This window comes from Mandrillus leucophaeus, unplaced genomic scaffold (genome assembly GCF_000951045.1).
Source record: "Mandrillus leucophaeus isolate KB7577 unplaced genomic scaffold, Mleu.le_1.0 Scaffold658, whole genome shotgun sequence".
Classification (NCBI taxonomy): Eukaryota; Metazoa; Chordata; class Mammalia; order Primates; family Cercopithecidae; genus Mandrillus; species Mandrillus leucophaeus.
In genome coordinates, this window is record NW_012107119.1 from 1,304,570 (window position 1) to 1,331,354 (window position 26,785).

Below are 26,785 nucleotides of genomic sequence, written 5' to 3' on the forward strand. Positions count from 1 at the left end.
TCGATCTCCTGACCTCGTGATCCGCCCGTCTCGGCCTCCCAAAGTGCTGGGATTACAGGCTTGAGCCACCGCGCCCGGCCATGACTTTCTTTTACAACATCTTATTTATGCACATTCTTTCAATTCTCCAGATATATTATATTTTATACGAAAAAAATTCTCACATTGGCAAAAGCTAAAATTCCTCTGGCATGCTTTTGGATAACCAAAGAGAAGAGTTATCAGATCCTAAGCTTGTTAGAGAATAAGGGTGAAAACAGCATAGTTTCAATTAATCATATTGTTTGTGATATTATTGTGTTGCAAACTAAATTGCTAAATACTTTTTGAATGCATACAAAAGGAGTTAGCACTATTCTTGTGAAAAGGTACCACATTACTAATATCTTTTTTGGGGTGTGTTTAAGGGGGTAATTTTGATTTCTGCACACTTAAAAAGTATGTGTATATAGCCACTGCACATGCACTTAAAAATTGATTTAAGTAAAACATTAAAAGATTTTGTGTTACAGTTAAGTAGGGGTTGCTAAAAACAATTGTTTTTGTAATACAGTTATTTTAAGAGATTTTTAAATAGAAATTTTACAACATTATTTGAATCCAGAAATACTGTTAATTTATAAGACAGGAATTGTACATTATTAATGTAAATAACAATACCTACATCACAGAGATATTTTAATGTTTCTGCATTGTCAGGGCACTTTGAGCAAATAAAGCAAGAATCTGGTTAAAGGGCAAGTCTTGGAAGTTAAAGAGTGTAGAGAGACCTCCAGAGAAAATTTTGTTTTCATTTCAAAGTGGGTGAAACCCAGAGCCATATATTTCCATTCCAAATGACTGTAAAACAGGGACTTTCTCTTTCTCCTCCCAGAGAATACTTACTTTAGGAAAATTAGATCTCATCCTCTCTCTCCCTCTCTCTCTCTCTTTCTCTCTCTCTCTCTCTTTCCTTCTCTCTTCCTAGCAAGGTCGCAGCTGTATAGAAGGCCTTATATAAACTCTGAGATTCATAATTTCTTCCTGATAATGCAAAAATCCCTTTGCATGTATAGGATACTATCTGTCTTTTATAATACTGCACCAAATGGAAAGAAGGAGATATAGGTAACTGATACAATTATTGCCTTGAGTAGTAATACTCTGCCACTGATCCAGAAACTCCATGTTTGCTTTCAGGACAAAAATAAAGGAATATAAATGTTAAAAATTTATAATGAGCTATTAAATAACTACAACTCTATGAACACAGTTGGATAAATTTGCAATTTATATAATTGGACATAGTAGCTAAGTCTAAGTTTCTATCCCCTACCTGGTAATATGTTTACCAGAAAACAAACAAACAAACAAACAAGATATCAATGATAAAGCACTTCTACCATTGAGTTTTATCCTCCTTAAAGTACAAAGAAGCAGAAAACTGGCAATTTTACAAAAATTACTCTAGGTCCAGTGATCTTTTCTAGTATTCTTTCTACTTTTCCTTTCAATTGCTTTTTCCTATGTAGCACAAGGGTCAAAAGACTTCTTGGTCCATTCAAATTTCTATCCCTATTTGATGGTTTTAGAAAATTAGTGATGAAATTTTGTACAGCATACCAAACATACTTTATTGTAAACAAAAATAGTATTTCTCAATGTTTCTGTTTCACAAATAATTACTGCTTCTTTTCAAAGCTACTTCCATATGTATCATCCTGCTTCCTCCGAAATTGTTGTCTAACAATTATGATTTTTCTTTCTGGTCTCTTCAGTCTCTCCATTTCTCTCTGGGAGTCTCTCAGCTGCCTGCTTGATGTTCCTACATCTCTCTGTGTGTGTGTTCTCTCTTCCTCTCCCTCGCTGTGTATCTGTCATCTATTTCTCTCTTTCTTGCTATTTCTGAATATCTTTCTTCTTCTGTCTCTCTGTCTCATTCTCCTCTTTTACTCTATCTCAGAACCTCTCTTTCTGTTTTTCTCTCCACACGCCCTACTGGTAACATCCAGCATTTCTTCTCTAATAAACACACTTTCCTGCCATTTAAAACAATATGTAGACCTTCCTTTATCTTTGAGGTCACAAGTTATTAACACCCAAGAGCTCTTCTTTGCACCACTAATTTCACAGAAAAGGAGTCCGTCTAAGAACTGGGAAAATATAGTTGAAAAACTAAGATGTAAACCTTGAAGAGGAGAGTACCAAAGTACCAAATCAAATAAGATGGAGACCAGAGACTATTTGCTGCATTTAGCATTGTGGTTAGTTTACTGGTAATTTAGCAAGAGCAGTTTCAGCAGAGTAGAGTGCATAGAAATGGATTCCAGTGAGCTGAGAGTGAATAACAGATGTAGAAAGGAAAATCAGAACTTTAACTGCAGTATTTATTAAGTGCGTACTCTGCCAGGAACTATGTTAGAATTAGAAATTCAACTGAAGGCAAGCTTGACAGTCTTCCTTATGGAGCTTACAGTCTAGTGGGAAATGAGACAATGTAAGGAGACAATGTAAGAATAATGTGATGATGCTAACAACCCTGTGAAAATACAAGGTTATGTAGAAGTTGGTCAGAGGGGTACTGGCACTGGATTTAGGAGGATGATAGACATTTCAGAGAGGGCAAAGACTACAAAATCCTAATCTTCTTCCTTTTCTTGGGCACACAGCTCAACTAGATGACATTTCCAGCCTCCTGTGCACTGAGGTTGTGGCTACTTAACCAAGTTCTAGTAGGTGGAATGTGAGCAAAAGGGAAACGCACCACTTCCAGGCCTGGCCCACAGAAGTGGCTCCGTATTTCTGGCTGTTTGGAGCCCTTACACGTTACAAGAAGAATATGCCAGAGCTTTCATCAGTCTCTTTTCTCAGCTCACTGAATAGAACAGAAATCTTTCCCCTATCTACTCCCACCTCCACCTGATAAATGAGAAGAACACTTCTATTATGTTTGAGCTTCTATCATTTTCTGTTGGTCAGTTTTCACAGCAGCCAAAATTATCCTAACCAATGTATATGAACTGAAGGATGTGAAGAAACTAGACCAAGAAAAGCGATGGCATTTATGTATTACGTTGATCTCTTGATTAGATGGCAGGATCTTTGATCCTTTCCATTCAACTTTATATCACTATGACACAGCGCAGTTTCTGAGTCAGTAACTCAATAAATATCTACTGAAGGAAAGTGCATTTATGAGCTATCTTAGTATTTTTTATTTTGTTTTGATTAATATATTTTTCCTTTTTTTTTTTTTTTTTTTTTGAAACAGTGTCTCGCTCTGTCTGCCAGGCTGGAGCACAGTAGCACAATCATGGCTCACTGCAACCTCCGCCTCCTGGACACAAGGGATCCTCCCACCTCAGCCACAGGAGTCACTGACACCACAGGCACATGCCACCATGCTCGGCTAATTTTTGTTTTTGTTGATGGAGATGGGGTTTTGCCATGTTTCCCAGGCTGGTCTCAAACTCCTTCAGGCTCAAGCGATCTGCCTGCCTCAGTCTCCCAAATGTCTTTTTCCTTTATTTCAGTTTACAAACAATGAATCTAGACAACCATCATCATTTGCATTTTTTTTCATTTCTTCATTCTCCTTTAAATCTAGTAATACTCCTCACGTGCAAGGCAATAATAAATATACCTCCAATACTGAGTTTAGCTGTATCAATGACATTCATGTCTTATTTCCCAAACTTATGATACTAATGTTATACATTATGTAAGGGTACCATAAATATTAATTTATAGTGACTATATTATCTCTCTTACATCAACACCAAAATGTGAAAGAATATTTTAGTACATTTGTATCAGGTCCTTAGATTGTACTCTTTAATGATTCTTTTAAAATTTGCCATATATCTGTGATATTTAATATTATCAAATCAGATTTAAATTGGTATAGTATTTAACAAATGATTTGAAAAATCAATTTTCATATTACTAACTCATTCTTCAGATTAGCCAAAGGCATAATTTAGAGAAACTTAGACTTATTCTAATTATTGAATTGATGTTTGCATACAACAATATCTACATCCTACAGCTGATGCTAGCCTCTGTTATTAGTACATTTTATGATTTGACGTATTACTCCTAAATTAGTAGGTCATACTATTTATCTGATACATAGTATATACACATTCAAATGTACACATTACAGTACTGATAAATTTAATAGTTAACATTAAAGGTGTTTCCATTATGCAACAAGCACTTTTTGAAATCTTCAGACTATAAGGATGAAAAAGTCAGAATCCTTGTCCCAAGGAGATCATCATCTAGCAGCAGACACAGATTTTAATAGCAATAAAAATACAAAGGGTTCCCAAAGAGATACAAGTATAACATGTCATAATAACGCAGACGAGAGGGCAATTACTTTTGCTGAGCAGTAGAAAAGGTGACTTAAGACTTTGCAGGAAAGGTGACCCAATAACTGAAATGTGAAGATGAGTAGCAATTTCCCAGGGATTCCCAGGGAAAATGGCAAGCATGTCAAGAGCATTCAGGTGAAAGAAAATAACTTCATATAAATACCCAAAGCATAAAAGTGGCCAGCACATTTGAGAATAATGACTAGTATGCCCTTCCAAAATATTTGAATTTTATTGTGTAAGCAACTTTACCCATAAGCAGTATGGAAGATGGACTAGGAGAGGAAGAGATAAGGAGGGGAAAGGGACATCAGTTAACTATCCATGATGATAGCCCAGTGGGGGTATGATGAAGACCTGGAAAACGCAGTCGAAATGGAAGGAAGGGATGTTTCAGAAATAGAAACAATTAGACTCAATCTGGAAAGAGAAAGAAGGAAACTATGACTCCGTAATTTTTAACCGAGGCAACTGAAGGAATAGCAATCCTCAAATAAGGAATACATCATGAAGGGCAAGTTTGAGTAGATGATCATAAAATTATATTGAGCATGCTGAATTTGAGATATCTGTGGAGGAATCTGAAGGAGATAAGAGTACAGAAATAATTCATGGACCAAGAGCTTAGAAGTAAAGTATAGCCGAAAGACAGAAGACATCAGGCATTGAACTGTAAAAAATGCAAGCCCAAAGGAGGAAGAACACTTTTAAAATACAAATATTTGAAGGATAGAGATAGATGATCAATAAAAGGGTTAGATAATGATTGACCATAGAGGTAGGAGGGCACCAGGAAACAGTTGGCTTCAACCTAGTCTAATAGCACTAACACTCACCCACCAGCCAATAATATTCATGACATATGTGCTAGATTCATTCCATTGTTCCCAAATTTCTCCCACTTAGATCCAGTTCTGGCCTGGTTCTTGGCTTTTGCCTTCCTTCTCTCATTTAGCATCTCATTCTCATTAGGCTTGAAAATTAGTACCTGTCTTTCTGGCTGCTTTTGCTCTGGCCACCAATTCAAATCTTGGCCTCAGTAGCTTTGGATTGGATTTATTTATTTATTTTTATTTTTTTGATGGAGTTTCGTTCTTTCGCCCAGGCTGGAGTGAAGTGCCATAATCTCGGCTCACTGCAGTCTCCGCCCCCCAGGTTCAAGTGATTCTCCTGCCTCAGCCCCCCAAGTAGCTGGGATTTTAGGCACCCACCACCACGCCTGGCTAATTTTTGTGTTTTTTAGTAGATACAGGTTTTGCCATGTTAGCCAGGCTGGTCTTGAATGCCTGACCTCAGGTGATCCACCCCCCTTGGCCTGCCAAAGTGCTAGGATTACAGGCGTGAGTCACCGCACCCAGCCTGGATTGGATTATTTTACTGGCATTCTGAACATTGAACTAGAAAAGACAGTTCCCTAATTAAACCAACATCTTAGAACCTGGCCATAACCCAGGCCAGCTACAATAACGAAAACTAACAGGCATTGACTTCTAAGTAAATCCAGGCACTGTATTAACTAATTTAGTTTGCTTTAACAGCAGTTCTATACATACATATTTATTTCTTCCTGCCCCATCTTCAGATAAAGTTCCTGAGATCCTACACAGGTAAGAGGGAGCCAGGATCTCAGAGTCTGCACTCTAACCACGGCCTTACGCAGCCCTCGATATGCTGGCCAGTCCATCCTATTCCAAACGAGCCACAGATTTTTTAAATTCTTAGCTTAAAATTCAAAAGAATATAGAATTCAAGAAGAATTGGATATTTAACATTTCCAGATATTAGAGAAAAGTAAAAAATGGGAGACAAAGAATTCATAATTGCAAAGATGTGGAACCAACCTAAGTGCCCATTGACTGATGGGTAGATAAAGAAAATGTGGTATATACACCATGGAATACCACTCAGCCATTAAAAGGAAAGAAATGTCTTTTGCAGCAACTTCAATGGAGCTGAAGGCCATTATTCTAAGTGAAGGAACATAGGAATGTTAAACCAAATACTGTATGTTCTTACTTAAAAGTGGAAGCTAAGCTGTGAGTACACAAAGGCATACAGAGTGACATAATGGACTTTGGAAACTCAGGAGAAAAAGGGTAGGAGGGGGTCCAGGGATAAAAAGCTACACGTTAGGTAAAATGTACACTACTTGGGTGATGGGTGCACTAAAATCTGAGAATTCACCACTATATAATTCATCCATATAACACAAAAACCCACTTGTACTTCACAAGCCATTGAAATAAAAATAATAATAATAAAATGAGAGCTGAAAAAGAAGCCAATGGATTAGCCACTTAGGAGGTCGATGGTTGCCTTCCCAGAGCATCCTCCTCCACAGGGGTAATGGTGATAGAATTGGAACTGCTTGTAAAATGAGAACTGAAAAGGTATGTGGAGGCATTAACTTCAGACTATCAAGAAGTGTGATGATAAGGGAAGGAGAGAAAGAGGGGTTGTTTGAGGGGTAGGCACGTTCTAAATAACTTTTTTGTAGATGAGAATTTGGTGAGAGGTCATCCATAGGCAGGGGAGAAGAAGCATCAGTCAATGCAAGACTGACAAAAACTAATAGGTCCTAACGGGTGGAGATGGAATCAAGAACACAGGTGGGAGGCCAGCCTGATGGTACTCCTCATGAAGGAACTAACTGAGCAAGGAAGACCGGAGATGACAAAGGTTAGGAGGTTGAAGGGGAAATTGAGAGTTTACATGCCTGAGTCCATCTGTTTTCTTGGAGAAGTAGGAGGTAAGACCTTCTGTAAAGAATGCTGCTGGTGAAGTGGAATTGGGAGCTTTCGTGAAAGCTGTAAAAGGATTGTAACAGCTGCCTTGGGAAATGGCTAGGGAGCTGACGAGACATATATGCAAAATGGTTGCTGAGCAGGAACAAGGACCCAGCTGAGGATGAAGCTCATAAACTTATAATGGAGGAAATCAGTGTGATTACATCATTCCTCCAGCTGGGCTCAGCCTTCCAGCAGGAGCAGAGAAAACAGCCACTTGGGCTGATCTGGATGAGAGTTTGGAAAACAAAGCTGCAGAGGACAAGGAGGTGAGAAAATAAAGAGCATCTGAGAGTGTCTGAAATCACTCTTCACGGTTCCTGGCTAGACAGGGAAAAAGTTAATCCAGCAGGAGTGTGACAGCCTCAGAGAACAGGGAGGCCTTGAAAGAGAGATGTCCACAAAAAGATGTAGGGAGGGAAAAAGGATGAGAGAAGCAGGGTCACTGAAGAGGGATAATGTTAACATGACAACAATTTGGCTTCTAATTTTCCTCTGCTCCCTGATTATTTCAATTTTCTTCAGGTGTCTTAAATCATCATGCCAGTGAATTATTTAACATCCTAGATGTATTAGATCTTCTGTACACTAATTATTTTCCAACTTATATTTTTGCTAGTTAAACTGAGTTTCTGTCAGGGTCACTTCAAATCTAAAGTTCATTCGTTCAATATTTGCTGCTAACCCATCTGGTGTGGATTTGAGGAAAAGCAGCTCCTCAAGGCAGAGGTGATCATGTATCAGGGTCCACGGGTAGAGCCCAGGCTGGAGTTCAGCCCATACAAGTCCCTCATCTTGGTGCTCTTGTGCAGGGTGCACACTTCCCATCCATATTCTGATGTCCTTGGTGAACCCAAAGGAAAACTTCAAAAAATATATTTGGAGTTGCATCTCCCTGGATTGAGAGTGAAATCTTGATTTTATGAATGGACATATTAAAATCTGTGAAAAAATGTTTTCAATGATAAAAAATAAAGAAGAATAGAAATGAAGAAGAGCATAGCACAAGAACCCTAAGGTACGTGTATTTAAATAAAAGAAACTCCACATCAAATGAAGTGACTAAGTGCCTTCCCTGATGATAATTTAGACTCTCCCATCATACACAGAAGCTTAAAATGCAATGGCTCAATGCTGGATTCATAACTTTGGACATGTAAAGTGAAACTTACTTGACAAGGTCAAATATTTTAAGTAAATTTAAATCCCATCACAGGAGAGGCAGAGAGCACACAGAGGGAATGATAGGGCTGTCACTCCATCTTCCAAACTAAAAACCCACAAAGGGAATGATAGGGCTGTCACTCCATCTTCCAAACTAAAAGATGTCTTCCTTTGTCCTCAGCCCCCACATTCAAATCCATGATTAGCAAGACAGCTCAGACTCTATAAACAGAAAGTGATGCTGTAACAGGCCAGAAGCATGACTTAGTAGAGAGAAGGGCCAACTACCTTCCCTCTGAGCTTTATAAAAAGCTCCTCTAAGCCTTGGTATTTTTAGTTACAAAATTTATAACACATACCTACTATCTTTAAAAAAAAAACAAAAACAAACAAACAAACAAACAAAAAACAAAGCCGCTTTATCTACAGATGGAAGGTCTCTTAGAGCAGTGAATGAGAATGCTTCCATTTGAGGGAATCTGAGGGACAGCCATCGCCATCTGTTATTAGCACAATTTAATTTAACTGATCAAACTGCCTCCTTTCTGTCAGGAATTCTGGCTTTTCCAAGATGCACTGGATGGTGATGGATTAACTTGTTAGATATTTATATTTGGGCTATAGGTTACTTTTTAACATAACCATGGATACACTTTAATCCTAACAATCAGGATTAATCTGAAAAAATAGCATATGGACTAAAACTGACTTTACTTTGGCATTGAAAATATCCACTGATGCCCTAAAAGACAAGTTCTAAAAAAAATGAGAACCAGCATCACTTAACTACTTAATCTTTAGGATGGAAGTTGAAACTGAAAAATAAATAATGTATTTACTAATTATTTCTTCTAATAGGGACATTAGCATTTATATCAACAAATGATTTACAGAAAAGACTCAGTGATCTGTAAGTGAATAATTATCTATGGAAATTTAAATGACTATTTTTCAAATCTGCCAAGAAAAGTGCTTCCAGGCTACAAACTCTTGCTGTCAGTTTTTACTACAGGGATGTAAGTTAATTACAAATTAACTGAAGAATGACGGAATTCAGAATAAATGTCCACAATACATTCCAAAGCCAAATATAATTTTTAAGATTATGAATTACCAACCACTTCAGCATTAGTTATCACATCAACAATTAAATATGTATACATAAGGACACATACATACTTTATGGCTGACACATAGAAATCTGGATATTATATATACGTATAATTGTTTTTTTCCTGTAAATATACTGCCATCAAACTTCTACACATTGCTTTTCAAAATACCACATTTTCTTGGTAAAGGAAAAAAAATGACATTTACCTGTCTTATTGATCAATTGAGAAATATGGTAAATAAATATTTGCGACCTGTATTATGAAAAGAGGCCTAGGAGAACAGCAAAATGTAGAAGAATACAGTGTCGAATTCTGTCCTACTCCACTGGGCCATCACCACTTTAAACCTGCTGCACGTATAAAAGATAGTATTTGAAACTCAATGTTCCTTATTTCAGGGAGGTTGCAATTAAGGGTCTGAAATTTTTAAATTAACGGAAAATGCCAGGGATGAAGAATATGACCGACATTCCAGATGTACATGAGAGGATAATCATTTCCACTGGTCAGGGGCTAAATGGAAATGTGTGATTAAATCTGCGTCATTTAGCGTAATGGCTCATTAGAAACTCTTAAGAGAAACGTGCCACAAGAGCTTGAGTGATGTTTGCAGAAACAAAATAAAATCATCTGGGGTCCATTGATCAAGTCTCTTTTGTGTTACTGAGGAAGCGTGATGCTTTGGAAAACCCTCTGGATGATCTTACCCATCTCTCTTCATGTCACCAACCTCATAACCATAAAATGCTCCCATCCATATTCTGTACTTAAAGATGGTTAGCTGGGCCTGTGAAATCGTGTTGTGGATTTAAAAACTAATGTTTACAACTAACATATTGTAAATAATATTAGTTAACTGAAGCCCTGGATGAAAGATAGGGAGGAAAAAAGTTCAAATGCTTCTTTGCCAGCCTCCATGATGGGGTATTAGTAAAGTTATTTTATTAAATCCCATGTTCTTAACTGTAATATGTATATAATATACAAAATGTGATGACGAAGCAACTGTTACAATCAGTCATTTTCCTAGGTTACATGTACTGACCTTTACAATTTTCCATTGCTAAGAAAAAGTATCACAAGCCCACCTTTCTTGAATCTACTAAAAGTCACGACAATTTCAGATTTATAAAGCAATTTTATGTAGCTAGCTTGTTTTGTACTCTCTTGAGCCCTATGAGATAATATTATCTCCATTTTACAGATAAGTAAACCTAGATTCTGAAAGACTGAAAGTTAAAAACTATCACTGATAAACCACAATGGGAAAAAAATTATTTGTTGGACATAAGTTTATTTGTAACTATAATTACTACAGATGATAATATAAGGTATCTCAAAGTACCGGCAATTGAATCTATAATATTTAAATATGCACATTTTAAACAGAATCCTGAGAACTTACTTCATCAATTTTTGTCCTAATTTTTATCAGCAAGAAATATATATTAAATGCCTTTGTGTCATGCACCCTAACATGGCCAAGTTTTAATTACTTTTGTTCTGGTGCATATTTACCAACCCCTTAGGGAAGATGTTCCCAACCTTTTCCAATCATTTTGGGGAAGGATGTTATTAGTTCAAGGGTGATTAAATCAGAGTGCAGATGGAGTAAATCAAATTCATCATCAAAATGGAAAAAGCTGCTAAACACATCAGAGTAAATAGTGTCTTTTTTTTTAATGAAAATGAGCACATTAAAAAGGGGGAACTTTTTTTCAAAGAAGACTATGTGAAAACCCGAGGTTCTGCTGAACATGCCTGGCAATTTATATCTTAAACTGTTTATCTGCATAGTCTTGTTACTGTAGATCACTTATTGAAGGACATTCACCAGAAATGGTTTTTCAAATTTTTGTGAAAAACAAAAAGATATATATCCTAATGTATCATATATATATATTTAAAATAACATATATGACACATAACCAATAAAGATAAACTAACCCACTGGATTAATATGTATGCATATATAATATATAATAATCGTATATTGGTATTACGTATTCATTACAGTAGTACCCCCTTATCTGAAGCAGAGACACTCAAGACCCCCAACAGATGTCTGAAACTGGATAATAGCGAACTCTATATATACTATGTTTTTTCCTACACATATATGCCTATGATAAAGTTTAATTTATAAAGTAAGCATAGTAGGGGATTGACAAGAATAATAAATAGAACAACTGCAATAACATACTGTTCAAATTTCATAAATAGAAGATTCATTCTTTCTGAAGACATTAGCAATCTCAGCATAAGATTTTTGTTCTTTCCTCATTAAGTTGAGAACTTTGACGTTTTAACTTAAAGGAAGCACTTCACCGCATCCAAATTGCCTGAATCACTACTTTTGTATTTGGGAGCCATTATTAATTAAAATAAGAATAATTTGAACACAAGCACTGCAATATTGCAACAGTTGCTCTGATAACTGAGACTGCCACTAAGTGACTAAGAAGTGTATCATAGACAGCCTGGATATGCTACACAAAGGGATGGTTCACATCCCCAGAAGGGTGGGATGAGATAGAGTGAGACAGGGCAAGATTTCAGAATGGTGTACGATTTAAAACTTACAAAGTGTTTCTGGAATTTTCCATTTAATAATTTCATATCCTATTTGATCATGTGTAACTGAAACCACAGAAAGCTAAACCACAAATATGGGGGGACTACTGTATGTACACATATATGTGGATATATATTCCATTTAAGATAAACTAATCCATTGGATTATTTCCAGGGCATCTTATAACTAGGATTATTTCAACTTTAATTAAATGCCAGTCTCTAGCTCTAAGTGGAATTTTTTTAAAGGTCGGTTAACATAAAACGTATCATCTTATTTTTAAATAATTTTCATTGCACAGATATTTCACAATTCTATGATTTTATCTGTATTAATCTTACAGTTTGCTGTAAATATCCTACCTAACATCACCTTGTGAAATTGAATTGTGACAACTTACAAGCTGATGGTGTGTAACACCACCAAGAAAGAAATAGTATGGCTTCACTTCCTTTCATTTAAAACTACACAATCAGCTCTTTTCAGTTAAAGGGCAGACCAACCTTGGCAAGTCATCTCTGCTAAACTTAGTTGTTAACTTTTGCCACCACTTTGGCTGTCCGTTTGAATTATCTTTAGAGAGAGAAATGAGAAAGTGTTCCTTGGCTTAGCAAGAAACAGCAGGATGGATGTGAATGAAGACAATGAAACCCCTACTGTTGATTTCTTTGCACGCTTGTTTTTGTTCTGGAGTTGGTAACAGAAAAAAACACTAATGAGACCCTCTTCTGACAATTGGAAAAATGTTCTGAAATGATTTGCTCTTCTGGATCCTGACCACTGTTGCTAAAAACTCATCTTACAGATTATTCTACAATTCCCCACCTACGCAGCTGTAGAAAACTTCTCAGCTCACACAGTGAAGCAGAAAAATTCTCATTCCTTCTGCCTCAACAGATAATCTTTTCTTTCCCTCAAAGGCAGAAGGAAAATTTTCATTTTTCCCAAATATTTCTTATCAACTTTTGTTTAATTGTGCTCAACATTGACATTTTTGACCTATCATCCATGATAAATGAAATATAGTATAGTAATAATTTCTTTTGAAGATATTTTACTATTACCTTTTTCCCCATGCTGATAAGTAAGAAATAAAACAGTCTAAAGAGGGGAAAAAGATTGTAAGAACCCAATAACAAGTTTAAGGTAACCAGAACAGTAAAAATGAGACTCCATTTCAACCAAGTTAGGAGGATGGAGATTCTGTGACATAATAGGTATCCACATGCCAATACTTATGCTTGAAAAGCAGAATTTCGGTCCCTGGAGCAAGATGGCTGATTAGGAGCAGCTCCAGTCTCCAGCTCCCAGAGTGAGCGACACAGAGGACAGGTGATTTCTGCATTTTCAACTGAGGTACCGGGTTCATCTCACTGGCGAGTGCCGGACAATCGGTGCTGGTCAGCTGGTGCAGCCCGACCAGCGAGAGCTGAAGGAGGGCAAGCCATTGCCTCACCTGGGAAGTGCAATGGGGAAGGGAATCCCTTTTCCTAGCCAAAGGAAATGGAGATACACAACACCTGGAAAATCAGGTAACTCCCACCCTAATTCTGTGCTTTACCAAGGGTCTTAGCAAATGGCACACCAGGAGATTATATCCCACATCTGGAAAGGAGGGTCCCACACCCAGAGAGCCTCCCTCATTCTTAGCACAGCAGTCTGAGATCTGACTGCAAGGCAGCAGCGAGGCTGGGGGAGGGGCGCCCACCATTGCTGAGGCTTAAGTAGGTAAATAAAGCTGCCAGGAAACTCGAACTGGGTGAAGCCCACTGCAGCTCAAGGGGACCTGCCTGTCTCTGTAGACTCCACCTCTGGGGACAGGGCACAGCTAAACAAAAAGTAGCAGAAACCTCTGCAGATGTAAATGACCCTGTCTGACAGCTTTGAAGAGAGCAGTGGATCTCCCAGCACAGAGGTTGAGATGTGAGAACAGACAGACTGCCTGCTCAAGTGGGTCCCTGACCCCTGAGTAGCCTAACTGGGAGACATCCCCACTAGGTGCAGACCGACACCTCACACCTCACACGGCAGGGTACACCCCTGAGACGAAGCTTCCAGAGCAAGAATCAGACAGCAACACTCGCTGTTCAGCAATATTCTATCTTCTACAGCCTCCGCTGCTGATACCCAGGCAAACAGGGTCTAGAGTGGACCTCAAGCAATCTCCAACAGACCTACAGCTGAGGGTCCTGACTGTTAGAAGGAAAACAAACAAACAGAAAGGACACTCACACCAAAACCCCATCAGTTCATCACTGTTATCAAAGACAAAATGCAGATAAAACCACAAAGATGGGGAAAAAGCAGGGCAGAAAAGCTGGAAATTCAAAAAATCAGAGTGCATCACCCCCTCCAAAGGAACGCAGCTCATCGCCAGCAACGGATCAAAGCTGGACGGAGAATGACTTTGACGAGTTGAGAGAAGAAGTCTTCAGTCAATCAAACTTCTCAGAGCTAAAGGAAGAACTACGTACATAGCGTGAAGAAACTAAAAATCTTGAAAAAAGAATGGAAGAATGGATAACTAGAACAATCAATGCAGAGAAGGCCATAAATGAAGTGACAGAGATAAAAACCATGACACGAGAAATACATGACAAATGCACAAGCTTCAGTAACTGACTCGATCAACTGGAAGAAAGAGTATCAAAGATTGAAGATCAAATGAATGAGACGAAGCAAGAAGAGAAGTCTAGAGAAAAAAGAGGAAAAAGAAATGAACAAAGCCTCCAAGAAATATGGGATTATATGGAAAGACCAAATCTACAACTGATTGGTGTGCCTGAAAGTGAGGGGGAAAATGGAACCAAGTTGGAAAACACTCTTCAGGATATCATCCAGGAGAACTTCCCCCACCTAGTAAGGCAGGCCAACATTCAAATTCAGGAAATACAGAGAATGCCACAAAGATACTCCTCAAGAAGAGCAACTCCAAGGCATATAATTGTCAGATGCACCAAAGTTGAAATGAAGGAAAAAATGTTAAGGGCAGCCAGAGAGAAAGGTCAGGTTACCCACAAAGGGAAGCCCATCAGACTAACAGCAGATCTCTCGGCAGAAACTCTACAAGTCAGAAGAGAGTGGGGGCCAACATTCAACATTCAAAATTTTTAAAGAAAAGAATTTTCAACCCAGAATTTCATATCCAGCCAAACTAAGTTTCACAAGTGAAGGAGAAATAAAATCCTTTACAGACAAGCAAATGCTTAGAGATTTTGTCAATACCAGGACTGCCCTACAAGAGACCCTGAAGGAAGCACTCAACATGAACAGGAACAACCGGCACCAGCCATTGCAAAAACATGCCAAAATGTAAAGACCATCGATGCTAGGAAAAAACTGCATCAACTAACGAGCAAAATAACCAGTTAATATCTGTCTCTTATACACATCTAGATGTGTATAAGAGACAAGTATACATATGTAACAAACCTGCACGTTATGCACATGTACCCTAGAACTTAAAGTATAATAATAATAATAAAAAAGCAGAATTTCTCTTGCATATACATGCAAAATTACTTGTGGTGACACATGGACAAAAATGATGATATTTGTTTTGTAATTTTTTCCTCCATGTTTTATTTCTACTCCAAAGATAATAAGGCAAAATAAATTAATGATATGTTTCAGTTTGTCTGTCCATCAGAGATCTCAGATACTTCCAGTTTCCTGTTTCAGCCAGTCACTATACTCAGGATTGCATGGAACATTCAAGATATTATGCAATCTGACAGTTGTGCACATAGAAAAGGTCTGTGGATTTCAGAAGCATGTCTGGGAATGGATGCATTTGATGTAAGAGAGGTAGATGAAATTACAGTTGACAAACGCAATATAAAAAATTTTGCAGTTACTATATCTAAGGCCAAAGGTAATTTCTACCCTATGGAAAGGAGAAATCAAGGCCCAAAATTCCTATAAAACATACTACAAAATTATTAGAAAATGTTCATATCTTCTGTGATAATCTGTTAACTTCCTGAGCAAAATGCTGCTTTGGATCTATTTTTGAGTCGTTAAAGGTCTATCAGTTTTCTTTCACTGACAGTACTTCTTTCACTGCCACAAATCTGTGGCAGACCTATTCAAAGGAAAATGAAACTATCCCAACGAATATTTGAGCATCTGGACTGAGAATCTTAGGAAAACTTTCTCATGTTACTATTCTACAATTTTCCACCAAGGAAAGATAGCCAGAAACTACTCTTTTCTCCTGCCACTGGTAAATTTAGGAGAGTTACAGCAATTGTCTTAATATTAGAATCTTTACTATAACATGTGTATTAGTATTGCTAGCATAGCAAATCACCATAAACTTATCCATTTAAACACAAATTTTAAAACATTTAAAATATTTTAAATTTTAAACCTCTTTTTCTTTTTTTTTTTTTAACCACAACTGCAAGGAATTGAATTCTAACAATAATTCATATGAACAGCAAACTAGATTCTCCTCCAGCACCTCCAGAAAGGAACCCAGCCTCCCACCGTCTTGATTTTAGCCCCACTGGGCTAAAATGAAACCTGTGTAGGACTTCTGACCTACAGAACTGTAAGATCAGCAAGAAAGTGGCTAAGTTGATGGTGATTTGCTGTAAATTCATCTCATCCCTTAAAAGTGTTTTTGTTTTTAAATGGACATTATGAATGTAGCAGTAACAAACAAATATATTGTATAAATAAATATCCTTTATAAATAAATATACATATATAAATATACATATTCAGGGTACATGTCCTGAATTTTTACTTATCTGTGTGAGCCATCAGAAAGATTAAAAATTATTTCGCTAGTAAGTTTATATTAAATACATTTCATTGTGACATTACAAATTAAAACTGTGTAAAAGAAATGCTTGACAATTAACCTGATATTAAATTTGCAAGAGTCTTAGGTAAATCAGATCTAGATTTGTCGTAATTTTAATTAGCTACTCAAAAATGTCATAAAAGAACAGTTACTAAGAAGTCCAGAACCTTCCCATTTTGAAAACATGAGGCAAACATTTTTAAAATGCTACTTTTTCTAAATAGGAAACTCAGTTTCAAACACTGAATTTGAAAAGTCACAGAAACATTTGAAATAGCTTTTATTCCTCTCTAGCATGTAAGGAGTTTTATTTGATGTTATCTTAAGACATGTCCCCTCATTTCTTGCTGTGCAACAAATAAAACAAGAAATACAGTAGCAACTGCTAGAAATCTCTGGTTCTCTTTATTCCTTTATGATTCTTGTGGAATATTTTTTTTTCTGTGACCAAAAAACATGTCACAAGCCAAGTTGTATATATTGTTAGCAAGTGGGTAATAAACATAATGCTTATAATGTTATTTTTTTGTTCAGTAGGATTATTTTCCCCTCCCAAATTATGCTATTTATTTTGGGGGTTTTGTTTATTTGTGTATTTGTGTCTAGTAGTTACACACAGTATGTTCTGTTTAAAAATACAGCAAATCCATTCCACTTACCAAACTATGCCCTGAGCCCCAGAGCCAATAGGCTTTAGATTCTGGTAGCGCTTGAGAACTGTGAAGGTTGAGTCTCCCACTTCCACGCTGTAGAATTGGTTGTCAACTTTGCTTTTGCTCATGTTGTAATGTTTGGCAATATATGACACATCCACTTGTTTATCGAATCCCTGTCAAAAAGAAGAACAGCAAAATCATGAGGCAAGTGAACAGGCAGAATGATAATGAGATGTACAGAAACTGGTTCTTTTAATGATTACTAACACTTAGCCATCTATCATCTAGTTCATGAAGTTCACATAGAAAAAAGCATGTATCAGTCCATGCAAGATTACCTGGAGTAAAAGAGCTTAGGGAAAAAATGCAAAGAAATTTTTTTTTCAACATTAAAACTATTTATAATAGACTAATCTTAGATTTGATTCACATAATCTTTTCTAAAGTATCTCATAAAGACATTCATTTATAGAATAAACATCTCTATCTACTGAACATGCATTGGTCTCAGAGGTTATATTAGCTCCTTCAGGATTCAAGTACATAAGACAAAGATGATCACTGGTCATCCATTATACCAGTCACATGAGGACAGATAAAGATTGTATCTACAATCCTTTCTCAGAAAGAACTAAGATACAAACTTATGCAAAGTTTTAATTATTTTAATTGGGTAAACTTGAATTAAACAGTCTTAACTTCATTTGTCCTCATTAATATCACAAGTGCTATTGTTCTGAATTAAGCATAGCAAAATTTTTGTTCGAATTAACATTATTCTAAAATACCACATGACACTTTACTTTTTGGAAGCTTAGATTTTAAATATCTTAATTTTTGCATTTTTTGTTTATTTTTGAGAGAGGTTCATCTATCAATTATATTTAGTAATCGAAGAGTCTGTCTTTAAAATTTTGAACCATAATACATATGTTGAATATAAATATCCATTACCTGTGATTATTTATCCACGAACAATCTTATATTGTATTTATGACATAAATAGTAAGAATTCTACAGCTAGAAGGGACCTCACAGAACATCATCTGGTCCACTCCTGTGGCACACACTGGTGGATGTCTTCCCAGTAGTCAACCCTTCTTGCTGATTTTGTTCAGGTTTTAAGCACCCACATTTTCTGTGGGATCCTCCCCAATTGTTTAACTGAAAATTAAACAATCTATGCCAGTGGTTCTCATTAAAGATGGTTTTGACCGATTTGGGGCATTTAGATTTGTGGGCAGGTTTTTAAATGCCACAATAAGGGGAGAGGTACAGTTTAGATTGATTTGGTTTCTCAAAGAATGCTGGTTGTCCTACAAGAAGTGAGACGTGAAACGTTCCCACGCAATGAATAATTTCTCACATACCTCACAATTTGTGAGTGTCCTGCCAAAGCTTTAATTAGTGAAAAATCTGCCTATAATGTTTTGAGTCCAGAATCTAAACCAAAGACTTTTTGTGTAATTTTAACATACATGAACTTTTCCGAAAATCGCATTCTGATACAATTTGAAAGATTTAACTCTTAGGCTCTGAACCTCTGGATTGATAATAAAACTATTTTTCCTGGAAAGTTCTGGCATTTCATTTCTAAATAAAAACTTGAAATAGAAGTACTATCTAATTTTCCCCATATTCCCTTAGAAAGAGACCCAAGCAGCATCAGTGATGTAAATGAGGAGAATACAGTGGAGCCCATGGGAACACGGGTGGCAAAACCTACAAATCCAGTGCTAGGATCATGAGACCCCCAGATAGCTGAGACAGGCTCGAGAGTAGAATACGTGTGACAGGCACCAACCTATGATTGCATTGGCTATGACGGCAGCATTCGCCGCAAATGCACCAAGACCCCAAAGAATAGAATGGACTTAGAGAACTTAGGTTGCTTTGACAGGAAACCAAAAATTCAAGTGATCTGCAAATGCAATAATAAAAGGTCTGAAATCAAGAAAGCAGTTTGTGGAGCATGGGATAGGGAATTAAATAAGACTATTAAAAATCAGGACATTGCAAGCTTATTCAAGGAGACAACAACAGGGTTTAGAATTTAGACAATGGGTGTGGACAGTGGCAGAAACAAGAACATTAGTCTTTAAACAATCCTTGATTTCAGCCACAGTACCAGGAACTGCCCTCCACACCATGGGCCATTTCTACTCTAGACTTTTTGGCATATGAGTAGAACAGCCTGAATAAAGCCCTGCTTTTTTTCCTGGCTAAGAAAGGTTAAAAAGCAACTGGAGCTAGAATATAAAATGAATTAATCTGTCAAGTTTAACTTGGGATGAAGTGCCTAACTTGCCATTTGTCATGTTCTGACCCTTCTTTATATCTTTTAATATTCAGCTTCTGACCACACACAAAATCTTTAGCACACACTAGCCTCATCAAACCTAGATAGTATATCTCCCCTTCCCTTACTTATTCCCTTCACTTTGGAAGTGTGGCTTTCTCAACTGTATTGCATGTATAAACTAATCACTGGCAATGAACTTTGTGTTCTGGACTCCTGACTTAATGCTGTATTGTGGCACAGCCCTGTGCCTTTGGACTTCACTGTGGCTTTTCTAGCTATGGTCTCAGTCAATATATCATAGTTGATTCAACTTGTTGTCTCTCCTCTTCCAACATTTCCATGTATATTCAAATAAACCAAAGAAGCTTAACAATTCATGTCACTTATCTTTAAGGTTTACTCTAAGAGCTACCCTATTTAATATTTAGAACTGTTTAATCCAACAAACACTGATTATATACATATTATTTGTCAAATGCTAGGTTTGGCACTCAAACTATAACCAAAAAAAGATAAGGTTCAGTCTAGAATGAAGACAATCAAATAAGAAAGTAGTTAAAGTATGGATAATATATTCTACAGTAGAATAAAAGAAGGTGCTAGAAGCAAACAGAAACTAACAAGCAGAAAAGGGCTCTTTCTATATAATAGAAATAAAATAATATTTATTCTGGAATAGAGTATTGCAATAGCAGTATATGTGCCATAGTAAACTATGTGTGTATTCCGGGAGTTAAAGGAAGACAGAGGTTTTCAAAGGAAAAATGAGGATGATTATCTATTTTGAGATAACTATCCTTGGCTACAAGGATCAATAACAAAGGTAATGCCAGTCCAAAGTGGGACAGGCAGTTGCTGGGCAGATGGCTTTGCAGAAATATTTTTTTCATAAGGTTGTGATGGTCTTGGTGCAAACTTGTGGGTTTTTCAGCCCTTTCTGATAGTTTTCACCAGGTATTTACGTATGTGAACCCTTCTGTTTATGGCCTTCCTCTGCTCTATTTGTCCTGGTTTTTTCCTTTCTTTCTTTTTTTAACACAAGTGACTCCATTTTGATTCTGACAACTTTCAAAGTAGCAACTAACCACCTGCACTCATTCATTACCATTAATTCATTCACCTACCATGTATCAAGCAACTACTAGATGCCAAGTTACAGGTATAAAGTTGGCAATGTTTGAGGGGGACTTGATCTTTGTTTTCCCCAACTAAAACTATCCCTGAACCTCCCTTTTCACTGGTTCTCAGATATGAGTGTGCATCTCAACCACCTGGGAATGCACATTGGAGAAGCAGGGCTTGATAAAATACAAGTCATTGGCATAACATTCTGGAGATTTGGATTCAAGTAGAAATCAACCAATTAAAAATCATCATGGCCGGGCACGGTGGCTCAAGCCTGTAATCCCAGCACTTTGGGAGGCCGAGACGGGCGGATCACGAGGTCAGGAGATCGAGACCATCCTGGCTAACACGGTGAAACCCCGTCTCTACTAAAAAATACAAAAAACTAGCCAGGCAAGGTGGCGGGCGCCTGTAGTCCCAGCTACTCGGGAGGCTGAGAAAGGAGAATGGCGTAAACCCAGGAGGCGGAGCTTGCAGTGAGCTGAGATCCGGCCACTGCACTCCAGCCTGGGCGAAAAAAAAAAAAAAAAAAAAAATCATCATTACAAGGTTTGTGAATTCACACACACACAAATATATAATTTCCTTTCAAGTTTCTTCTTTATGCCCCACTTTGAATTAAACTTCAGGTAAAATTTGGAAGTTAGGGAAGATGTTCATGAAAGCATCTCAAATAATTGGTAAAAGTCTATTTTAATTACTAGTTTAAGCAGTAAGACATGGACAAAATAGCATAGGAAATTTTCTTAGATTGATGTCGTAACCAAAAATTTGATAGCAAATATGATGTGTTAAAGAGCTTCCCCCAGATCCCATCTGTGCCCCAAGCTTACAAATCTAAATTGAGTTTTGAAAGGTTCCGAGCATATTTAATAGACTATATTTCATCCTTCAGCTTCTATATAGTCTTCCTTGTCATGACTATAAAGTTCAAATATAATTTTTTCTTTATAAAATGTGCCCATGAAAATATTCCATTAAGCACATTACAGAAAAATATTATCAGTGCTAAAAATGACTTTTCTCTAGTTATACATTTTAGTATTTCCTGAGTTCAAGTCATAGAATAAAACAGCTGATTATTTGAACCTACAAAGAAAAAAAAATCCTGTTGAGAAGGCATGATTGGTCTAGAGCAGAGATTCTGAACTTTTAACATGGATTAGGATGAGCTAGGGGGCTGATAAAATGCGAAGTTTCTGATTCAGTAATACTAGAATAAGGCCAAGAATCTGTATTTCTAACAAGTTTCATATTTTGAGAATCACTGTTTTAGACAATAGTAGATATAAAAGATGCCACCATTCAAAGAGGAATAATTAAAGAGTCAAAGACTGGAAGCAATGCAGATTAACAAGTAAACAAAGGATGTGGAAGTTAAAAACAATGGCATAAAACACTCTCCGTGGTATCAGCACCTGAGTGCTCATCATCCATTCAATTGCTAGCCTATAGCCATAGAATTTTGCAAAGGAAAATGTCCCATATTATTGATCTTCTCCTGCAGGTGTCCAAAGCTTTGATTGCACTTTAGTAGCCTATATTTCAGAAGCACTCCCTCCTCATTTCCACTTGTGAATGACTGTCCTACGTTTCTGATAGTCAGTTCCTGAGTGGGAAACATTGGAGTTTAAGAATTTTTGGAGGTTAAGCTTTCTTTGTTTCTTTTGAATGATATAGCTGAAAATAGCACTGAGCCTGGATCAGTTCTGCACTTAATAGCTGTGAAACCTTGGGCAAACCATTTTATTCTTTCATGCATTATTTATATTCTGCATGGTTCCATAAAGGATTTGTGTAGCTCACGGTAAAAGACAGAGAAACAATAAAACCATTAAATCCAGTTTTAAAAACAAATGTCAAACAAAGCAAGCTAGGAGATGACAGTTTTACCAGAAGACTTAAGTTATGAATATCTATTGCCTTGAGCACAAAAGTTAGTGTCACACTTCTGGAACACCAAAGGAAAAAAAATAATAACAACAACAAAACCACAGTGAGTGGCAGGTTTTGATTCATTCATCTCATAAAATATATAATACCGATTCATAGGAAAGATAAAATTCTTCAGCTAAACTTCAGGAAGAATATATTCAATAGTTTCTTCATATAAAAAACCTGGAATCAAACAACCGGCAGTAGGTAAGATATTTTTAGTGAAAGTCACAGAAATATGTGCCATATGACTTGTATGATATTAACTCTCAATAACGCAAGGGAAAAAGAAAGTTGAACCAGTATTATTGCTTACCTACTACAGATGTACTCTGTATTATGTTAAACATGTTAGAGCGAACACTCAAAACAAATGAAGAAAGTGGCATACAGAGCTGTTAATTAATTGACTCAAAATCTCAGAACTACTAATTGGTGGTACCAATTAATATGAATTAAAGTTTATCTGACTTCAAAACCAGTTCTCTTCTTTCTGTAAGCTAAACCATGTACTAGTTTAGCTAAAATAATTAAGAATAGTGATGTGGTTTTCTTATAATAAAGTGAGCCTCAGGAATAAAGCTAAGAAAATCAAGAGAAATGAATGAATATCCTCCTTCATAAATTCATTTATCAATTGTTTCAGCCTAGAGTTTAAGCTTAACATGAAATAATTCAAAGTTGAAGTAGACAATCTTGTGTGGTGATGGAAAGCTGGATATTCACAGATGCCAAGAAATTTAAAGGGCCTGATTCTATTCATTTGTTAAATATTGAGCACCTACTGTGTGTCAGGCACTATTAAAGGTAACATGGGCATAAAATTAATCTATCTCAATAGGATAGCCAAGAAATATTAACCACAAAGTGCACTTGCAGATAATTAGCCAGTCAATCTGCTGGATACTTTTTTAGTATGGTCATTTGAATACTGAAAACCACTTGCCTAAAGTCATGATCCTGCTTTTGACACAAATGATATTGAGCTGTCCACTCTCATAGTTATGACCAGCAGATTGAGTTGCTTCATGATACCACTCCAACATTGTTGTATAAAGTCAGCCGAAATAATGCCTGATATTCTGGGGTTTTTTGTGGCAAAAAGGCATGTGCTTAATCTATTTTAAATATATATCAAATTATTTACATATGAGATTTGTTTGTTTATTTCTTTTTAGAAACAGGGTCTCGCTCTGTCACCCAGCCTGGAATGCAGTGGCACAATCAAGGCTTGCTGCAGCCTTGAACTCCTGGGCTCAAGCAATCCCCCCACCTCAGTCTTCTGAGAGCTGATACTATAGGGACATGCCACCACTCCCAGATTTTTTTTTTTTTTTTTTTTTAAGAGATGAGGTCTTACTATGTTGCCCAGGCTGGTCTTGAACTCCTGGCCTCAAACAATTCTCCTGCCTCAGCCTCCCAAAGTGCTGCTATTGCAGGTGTTAGCCATAGCACCTGACCTTACATATGAGTTTTAAAGGGGAAGATTTGAGACAATACTTAGTGATATTTAGGATTAAATTTTGTTCTCTCAAGAGCACATTTCCTCACCCTGTTCCTTGAAGTATTACTCTCAACAGAGGGTTACATCCTGGAATCAATTTCACTTTTACATTAGTTAGTTGGCCCAGAGATGGTTATTCTATGAAATCAATGAATTATAAAAAATCAATAAAGCAGCAAAAATTTTAAGACTTAAATTATGTTTGATAATTATTTTCAATTATGTTGGAAAGCATATAACAGTAATCAATAGTAGAGCTGGTATGGTTTCTGCCTGCCTGTTCTTTATGCATAAAGGAGGGAGACTAATACTGCTTGAATACCTATTAGGCACCAAGCTAGTATTAGTAACAGGCAATGTGCTAGATGTCTAACAAATTATTTCATGTAAGAATTAGCATTCTATTTTCAACAAATAAGAAAGTTTAGACTGAGAACTTTAGCCAAGGGTAAAAATGCAGCTTCTCATCTATCCAGTTTAAAATCCTGACTGTGAGACCTTGGACAAGTTCTTTATAATATTTGCCCTTGTTTCTTTAGTTGTAGAATGAGGGTGATAATCTACTTTTGATTAGAGGAAAGGTTAAATAAGATAATCTATGTAAGCTCTAAACATGGCATAAGGTTATAGGAACCTCTCCAAGTGTATTATTTTTAATATAATTATTACCATTGTTATAATTATCATTATTATTGAGAAGTTCGACAACATTTAAGACCCATAGTTAGCAGTTTTAGGATATTTATAACAAAAGCTGGCCTAGCTCCTCAGCCACAGTGCCATCTGAAAGCACTATGATACTCCTATAAAATCCACAAAGAACCAACAGAGTTCCGAACTACAGGATAACAAGATATTTTTTATTTTGTTTTCATTTGTGGTAGAGACAGTGCTCCATGAATATCCATGTGCCCCTCTCCACTTTCCAGCCTCCCTTGCAGTTGCAGTTGGTGTCATGTGACTGTATACAGAAATGCCAGCTGTCACCTAAATGGAGAGTCCTTCAAAAAGTGATGTGCTCACAACTAAAAGAACTAGAGAAGCGAGAGCAAACAAATCCAAAAACTAGCAGAAAACAAGAAATAACTAAGATCAGAGCAGAACAGAAAAAGAGACCAAAAAAAACCCTTCATAAATCAATGAATCCAGGAGCTGCTTTTTGAAAAAAATTAATGAAATAAATAGACTGCTAGTTAGACTAATAAAGAAGAAAAGAGAAAAGAATCAAATAGACACAATAAAAAAGTGATAAAGGGTTATCACCACTGATCTCACAGAAATACAAACTAACATTAGAGAATATTATAAATACCGCTATACAAATATACTAGAAAATCTAGAAGAAATGGATAAATTCCTGGACACAAACACCCTTCCAAGACTAAACCAGGAAGAAATCAAATCCTAGAATAGACCGATAACAAGTTCTGAAAGTGAGGCAGTAATTAATAGCCTAACAACCAACAAAGAGACCAGGACAAGACAGATTCACAGCTAAATTATACCAGAGGTACAAAGAGGATCCATTATCATTCCTTCTGAAATTATTCCAAACAATTGAAAAGGAGGGACTTCCCCACAACTCACTTTATGAGGCCAGCATCATCCTGATACCAAAATCTGGCAGAGACACAACAAAAAAAGAAAACTTAAGACCAATATCTGATGAACATCGATGAAAAAATACTCAACAAAGTACTGGCAAACCTAATCCAGCAGCACATCAAAAAGCTTATCCTACACAATCAAGTTAGCTTCATCCCTGGGACGCAAGGGTGGTTCAACATACGCAAATCAATAAATGTAATCCATCACATAAACATACCCAATGACAAAAACCACATGATTATTTCAATAGATGCAGAAAAGGCCTTTGATAAAATTCAAGATCCCTTCATGTTAAAAACTCTCAATAAACTAGGTATTGACATAACATATCTCAAAAAAACTAGAGCTATATATGACAAACCCACAACCAATATCCCACAACCCACAACTGAATGGGCAAAAGCTGGAAGCATTCCCCTTGAAAACTGACACAAGACAAGGTTGCCCTCTATCACCACTCCTATTCAACGTAGTAATGGAATTTCTGACCAGGGCAATCAGGCAAAAGAAAGAAAGAAAGCGTATTTATTTATTTATTTTTTGCTTTTATTTCATTTTTTTTTATTATACTTTAAGTTCTAGAGTACATGTGCACAACGTGCAGGTTTGTTATATATGTATACATGTGCCATGTTGGTGTACTGCACCCATCAACTCATCAGCACCCATCAACTCATCATTTACATCAGGTATAACTCCCAATGCAATCCCTTCCCCCTCCCCCCTCCCCACAATAGACCCCAGTGTGTGATATTCCCCTTCCCATGTCCAGGTGATCTCATTGTTCAATTCCCACCTATGAGTGAGAACATGTGGTGTTTGGTTTTCTGTTCTTGCGATAGTT

At 36.8% G+C, this 26,785-nt stretch overlaps 1 protein-coding gene across 4 annotated transcripts in view; it reads right to left on the reverse strand.

Annotated features, from left to right (window-relative positions):
• The window catches only part of MAPK10 (mitogen-activated protein kinase 10), a 353,499-nt gene that overhangs the window by 119,111 nt on the left and 207,603 nt on the right, over window positions 1-26,785 (reverse strand). For all 4 annotated transcript variants that reach the window (XM_012001303.1, XM_012001304.1, XM_012001302.1 and 1 more), the window contains one exon: window positions 17,471-17,640. In XM_012001303.1, coding sequence (XP_011856693.1) covers window positions 17,471-17,640 — 170 coding nt within the window. The remainder of the gene's footprint in view (window positions 1-17,470; window positions 17,641-26,785) is intronic.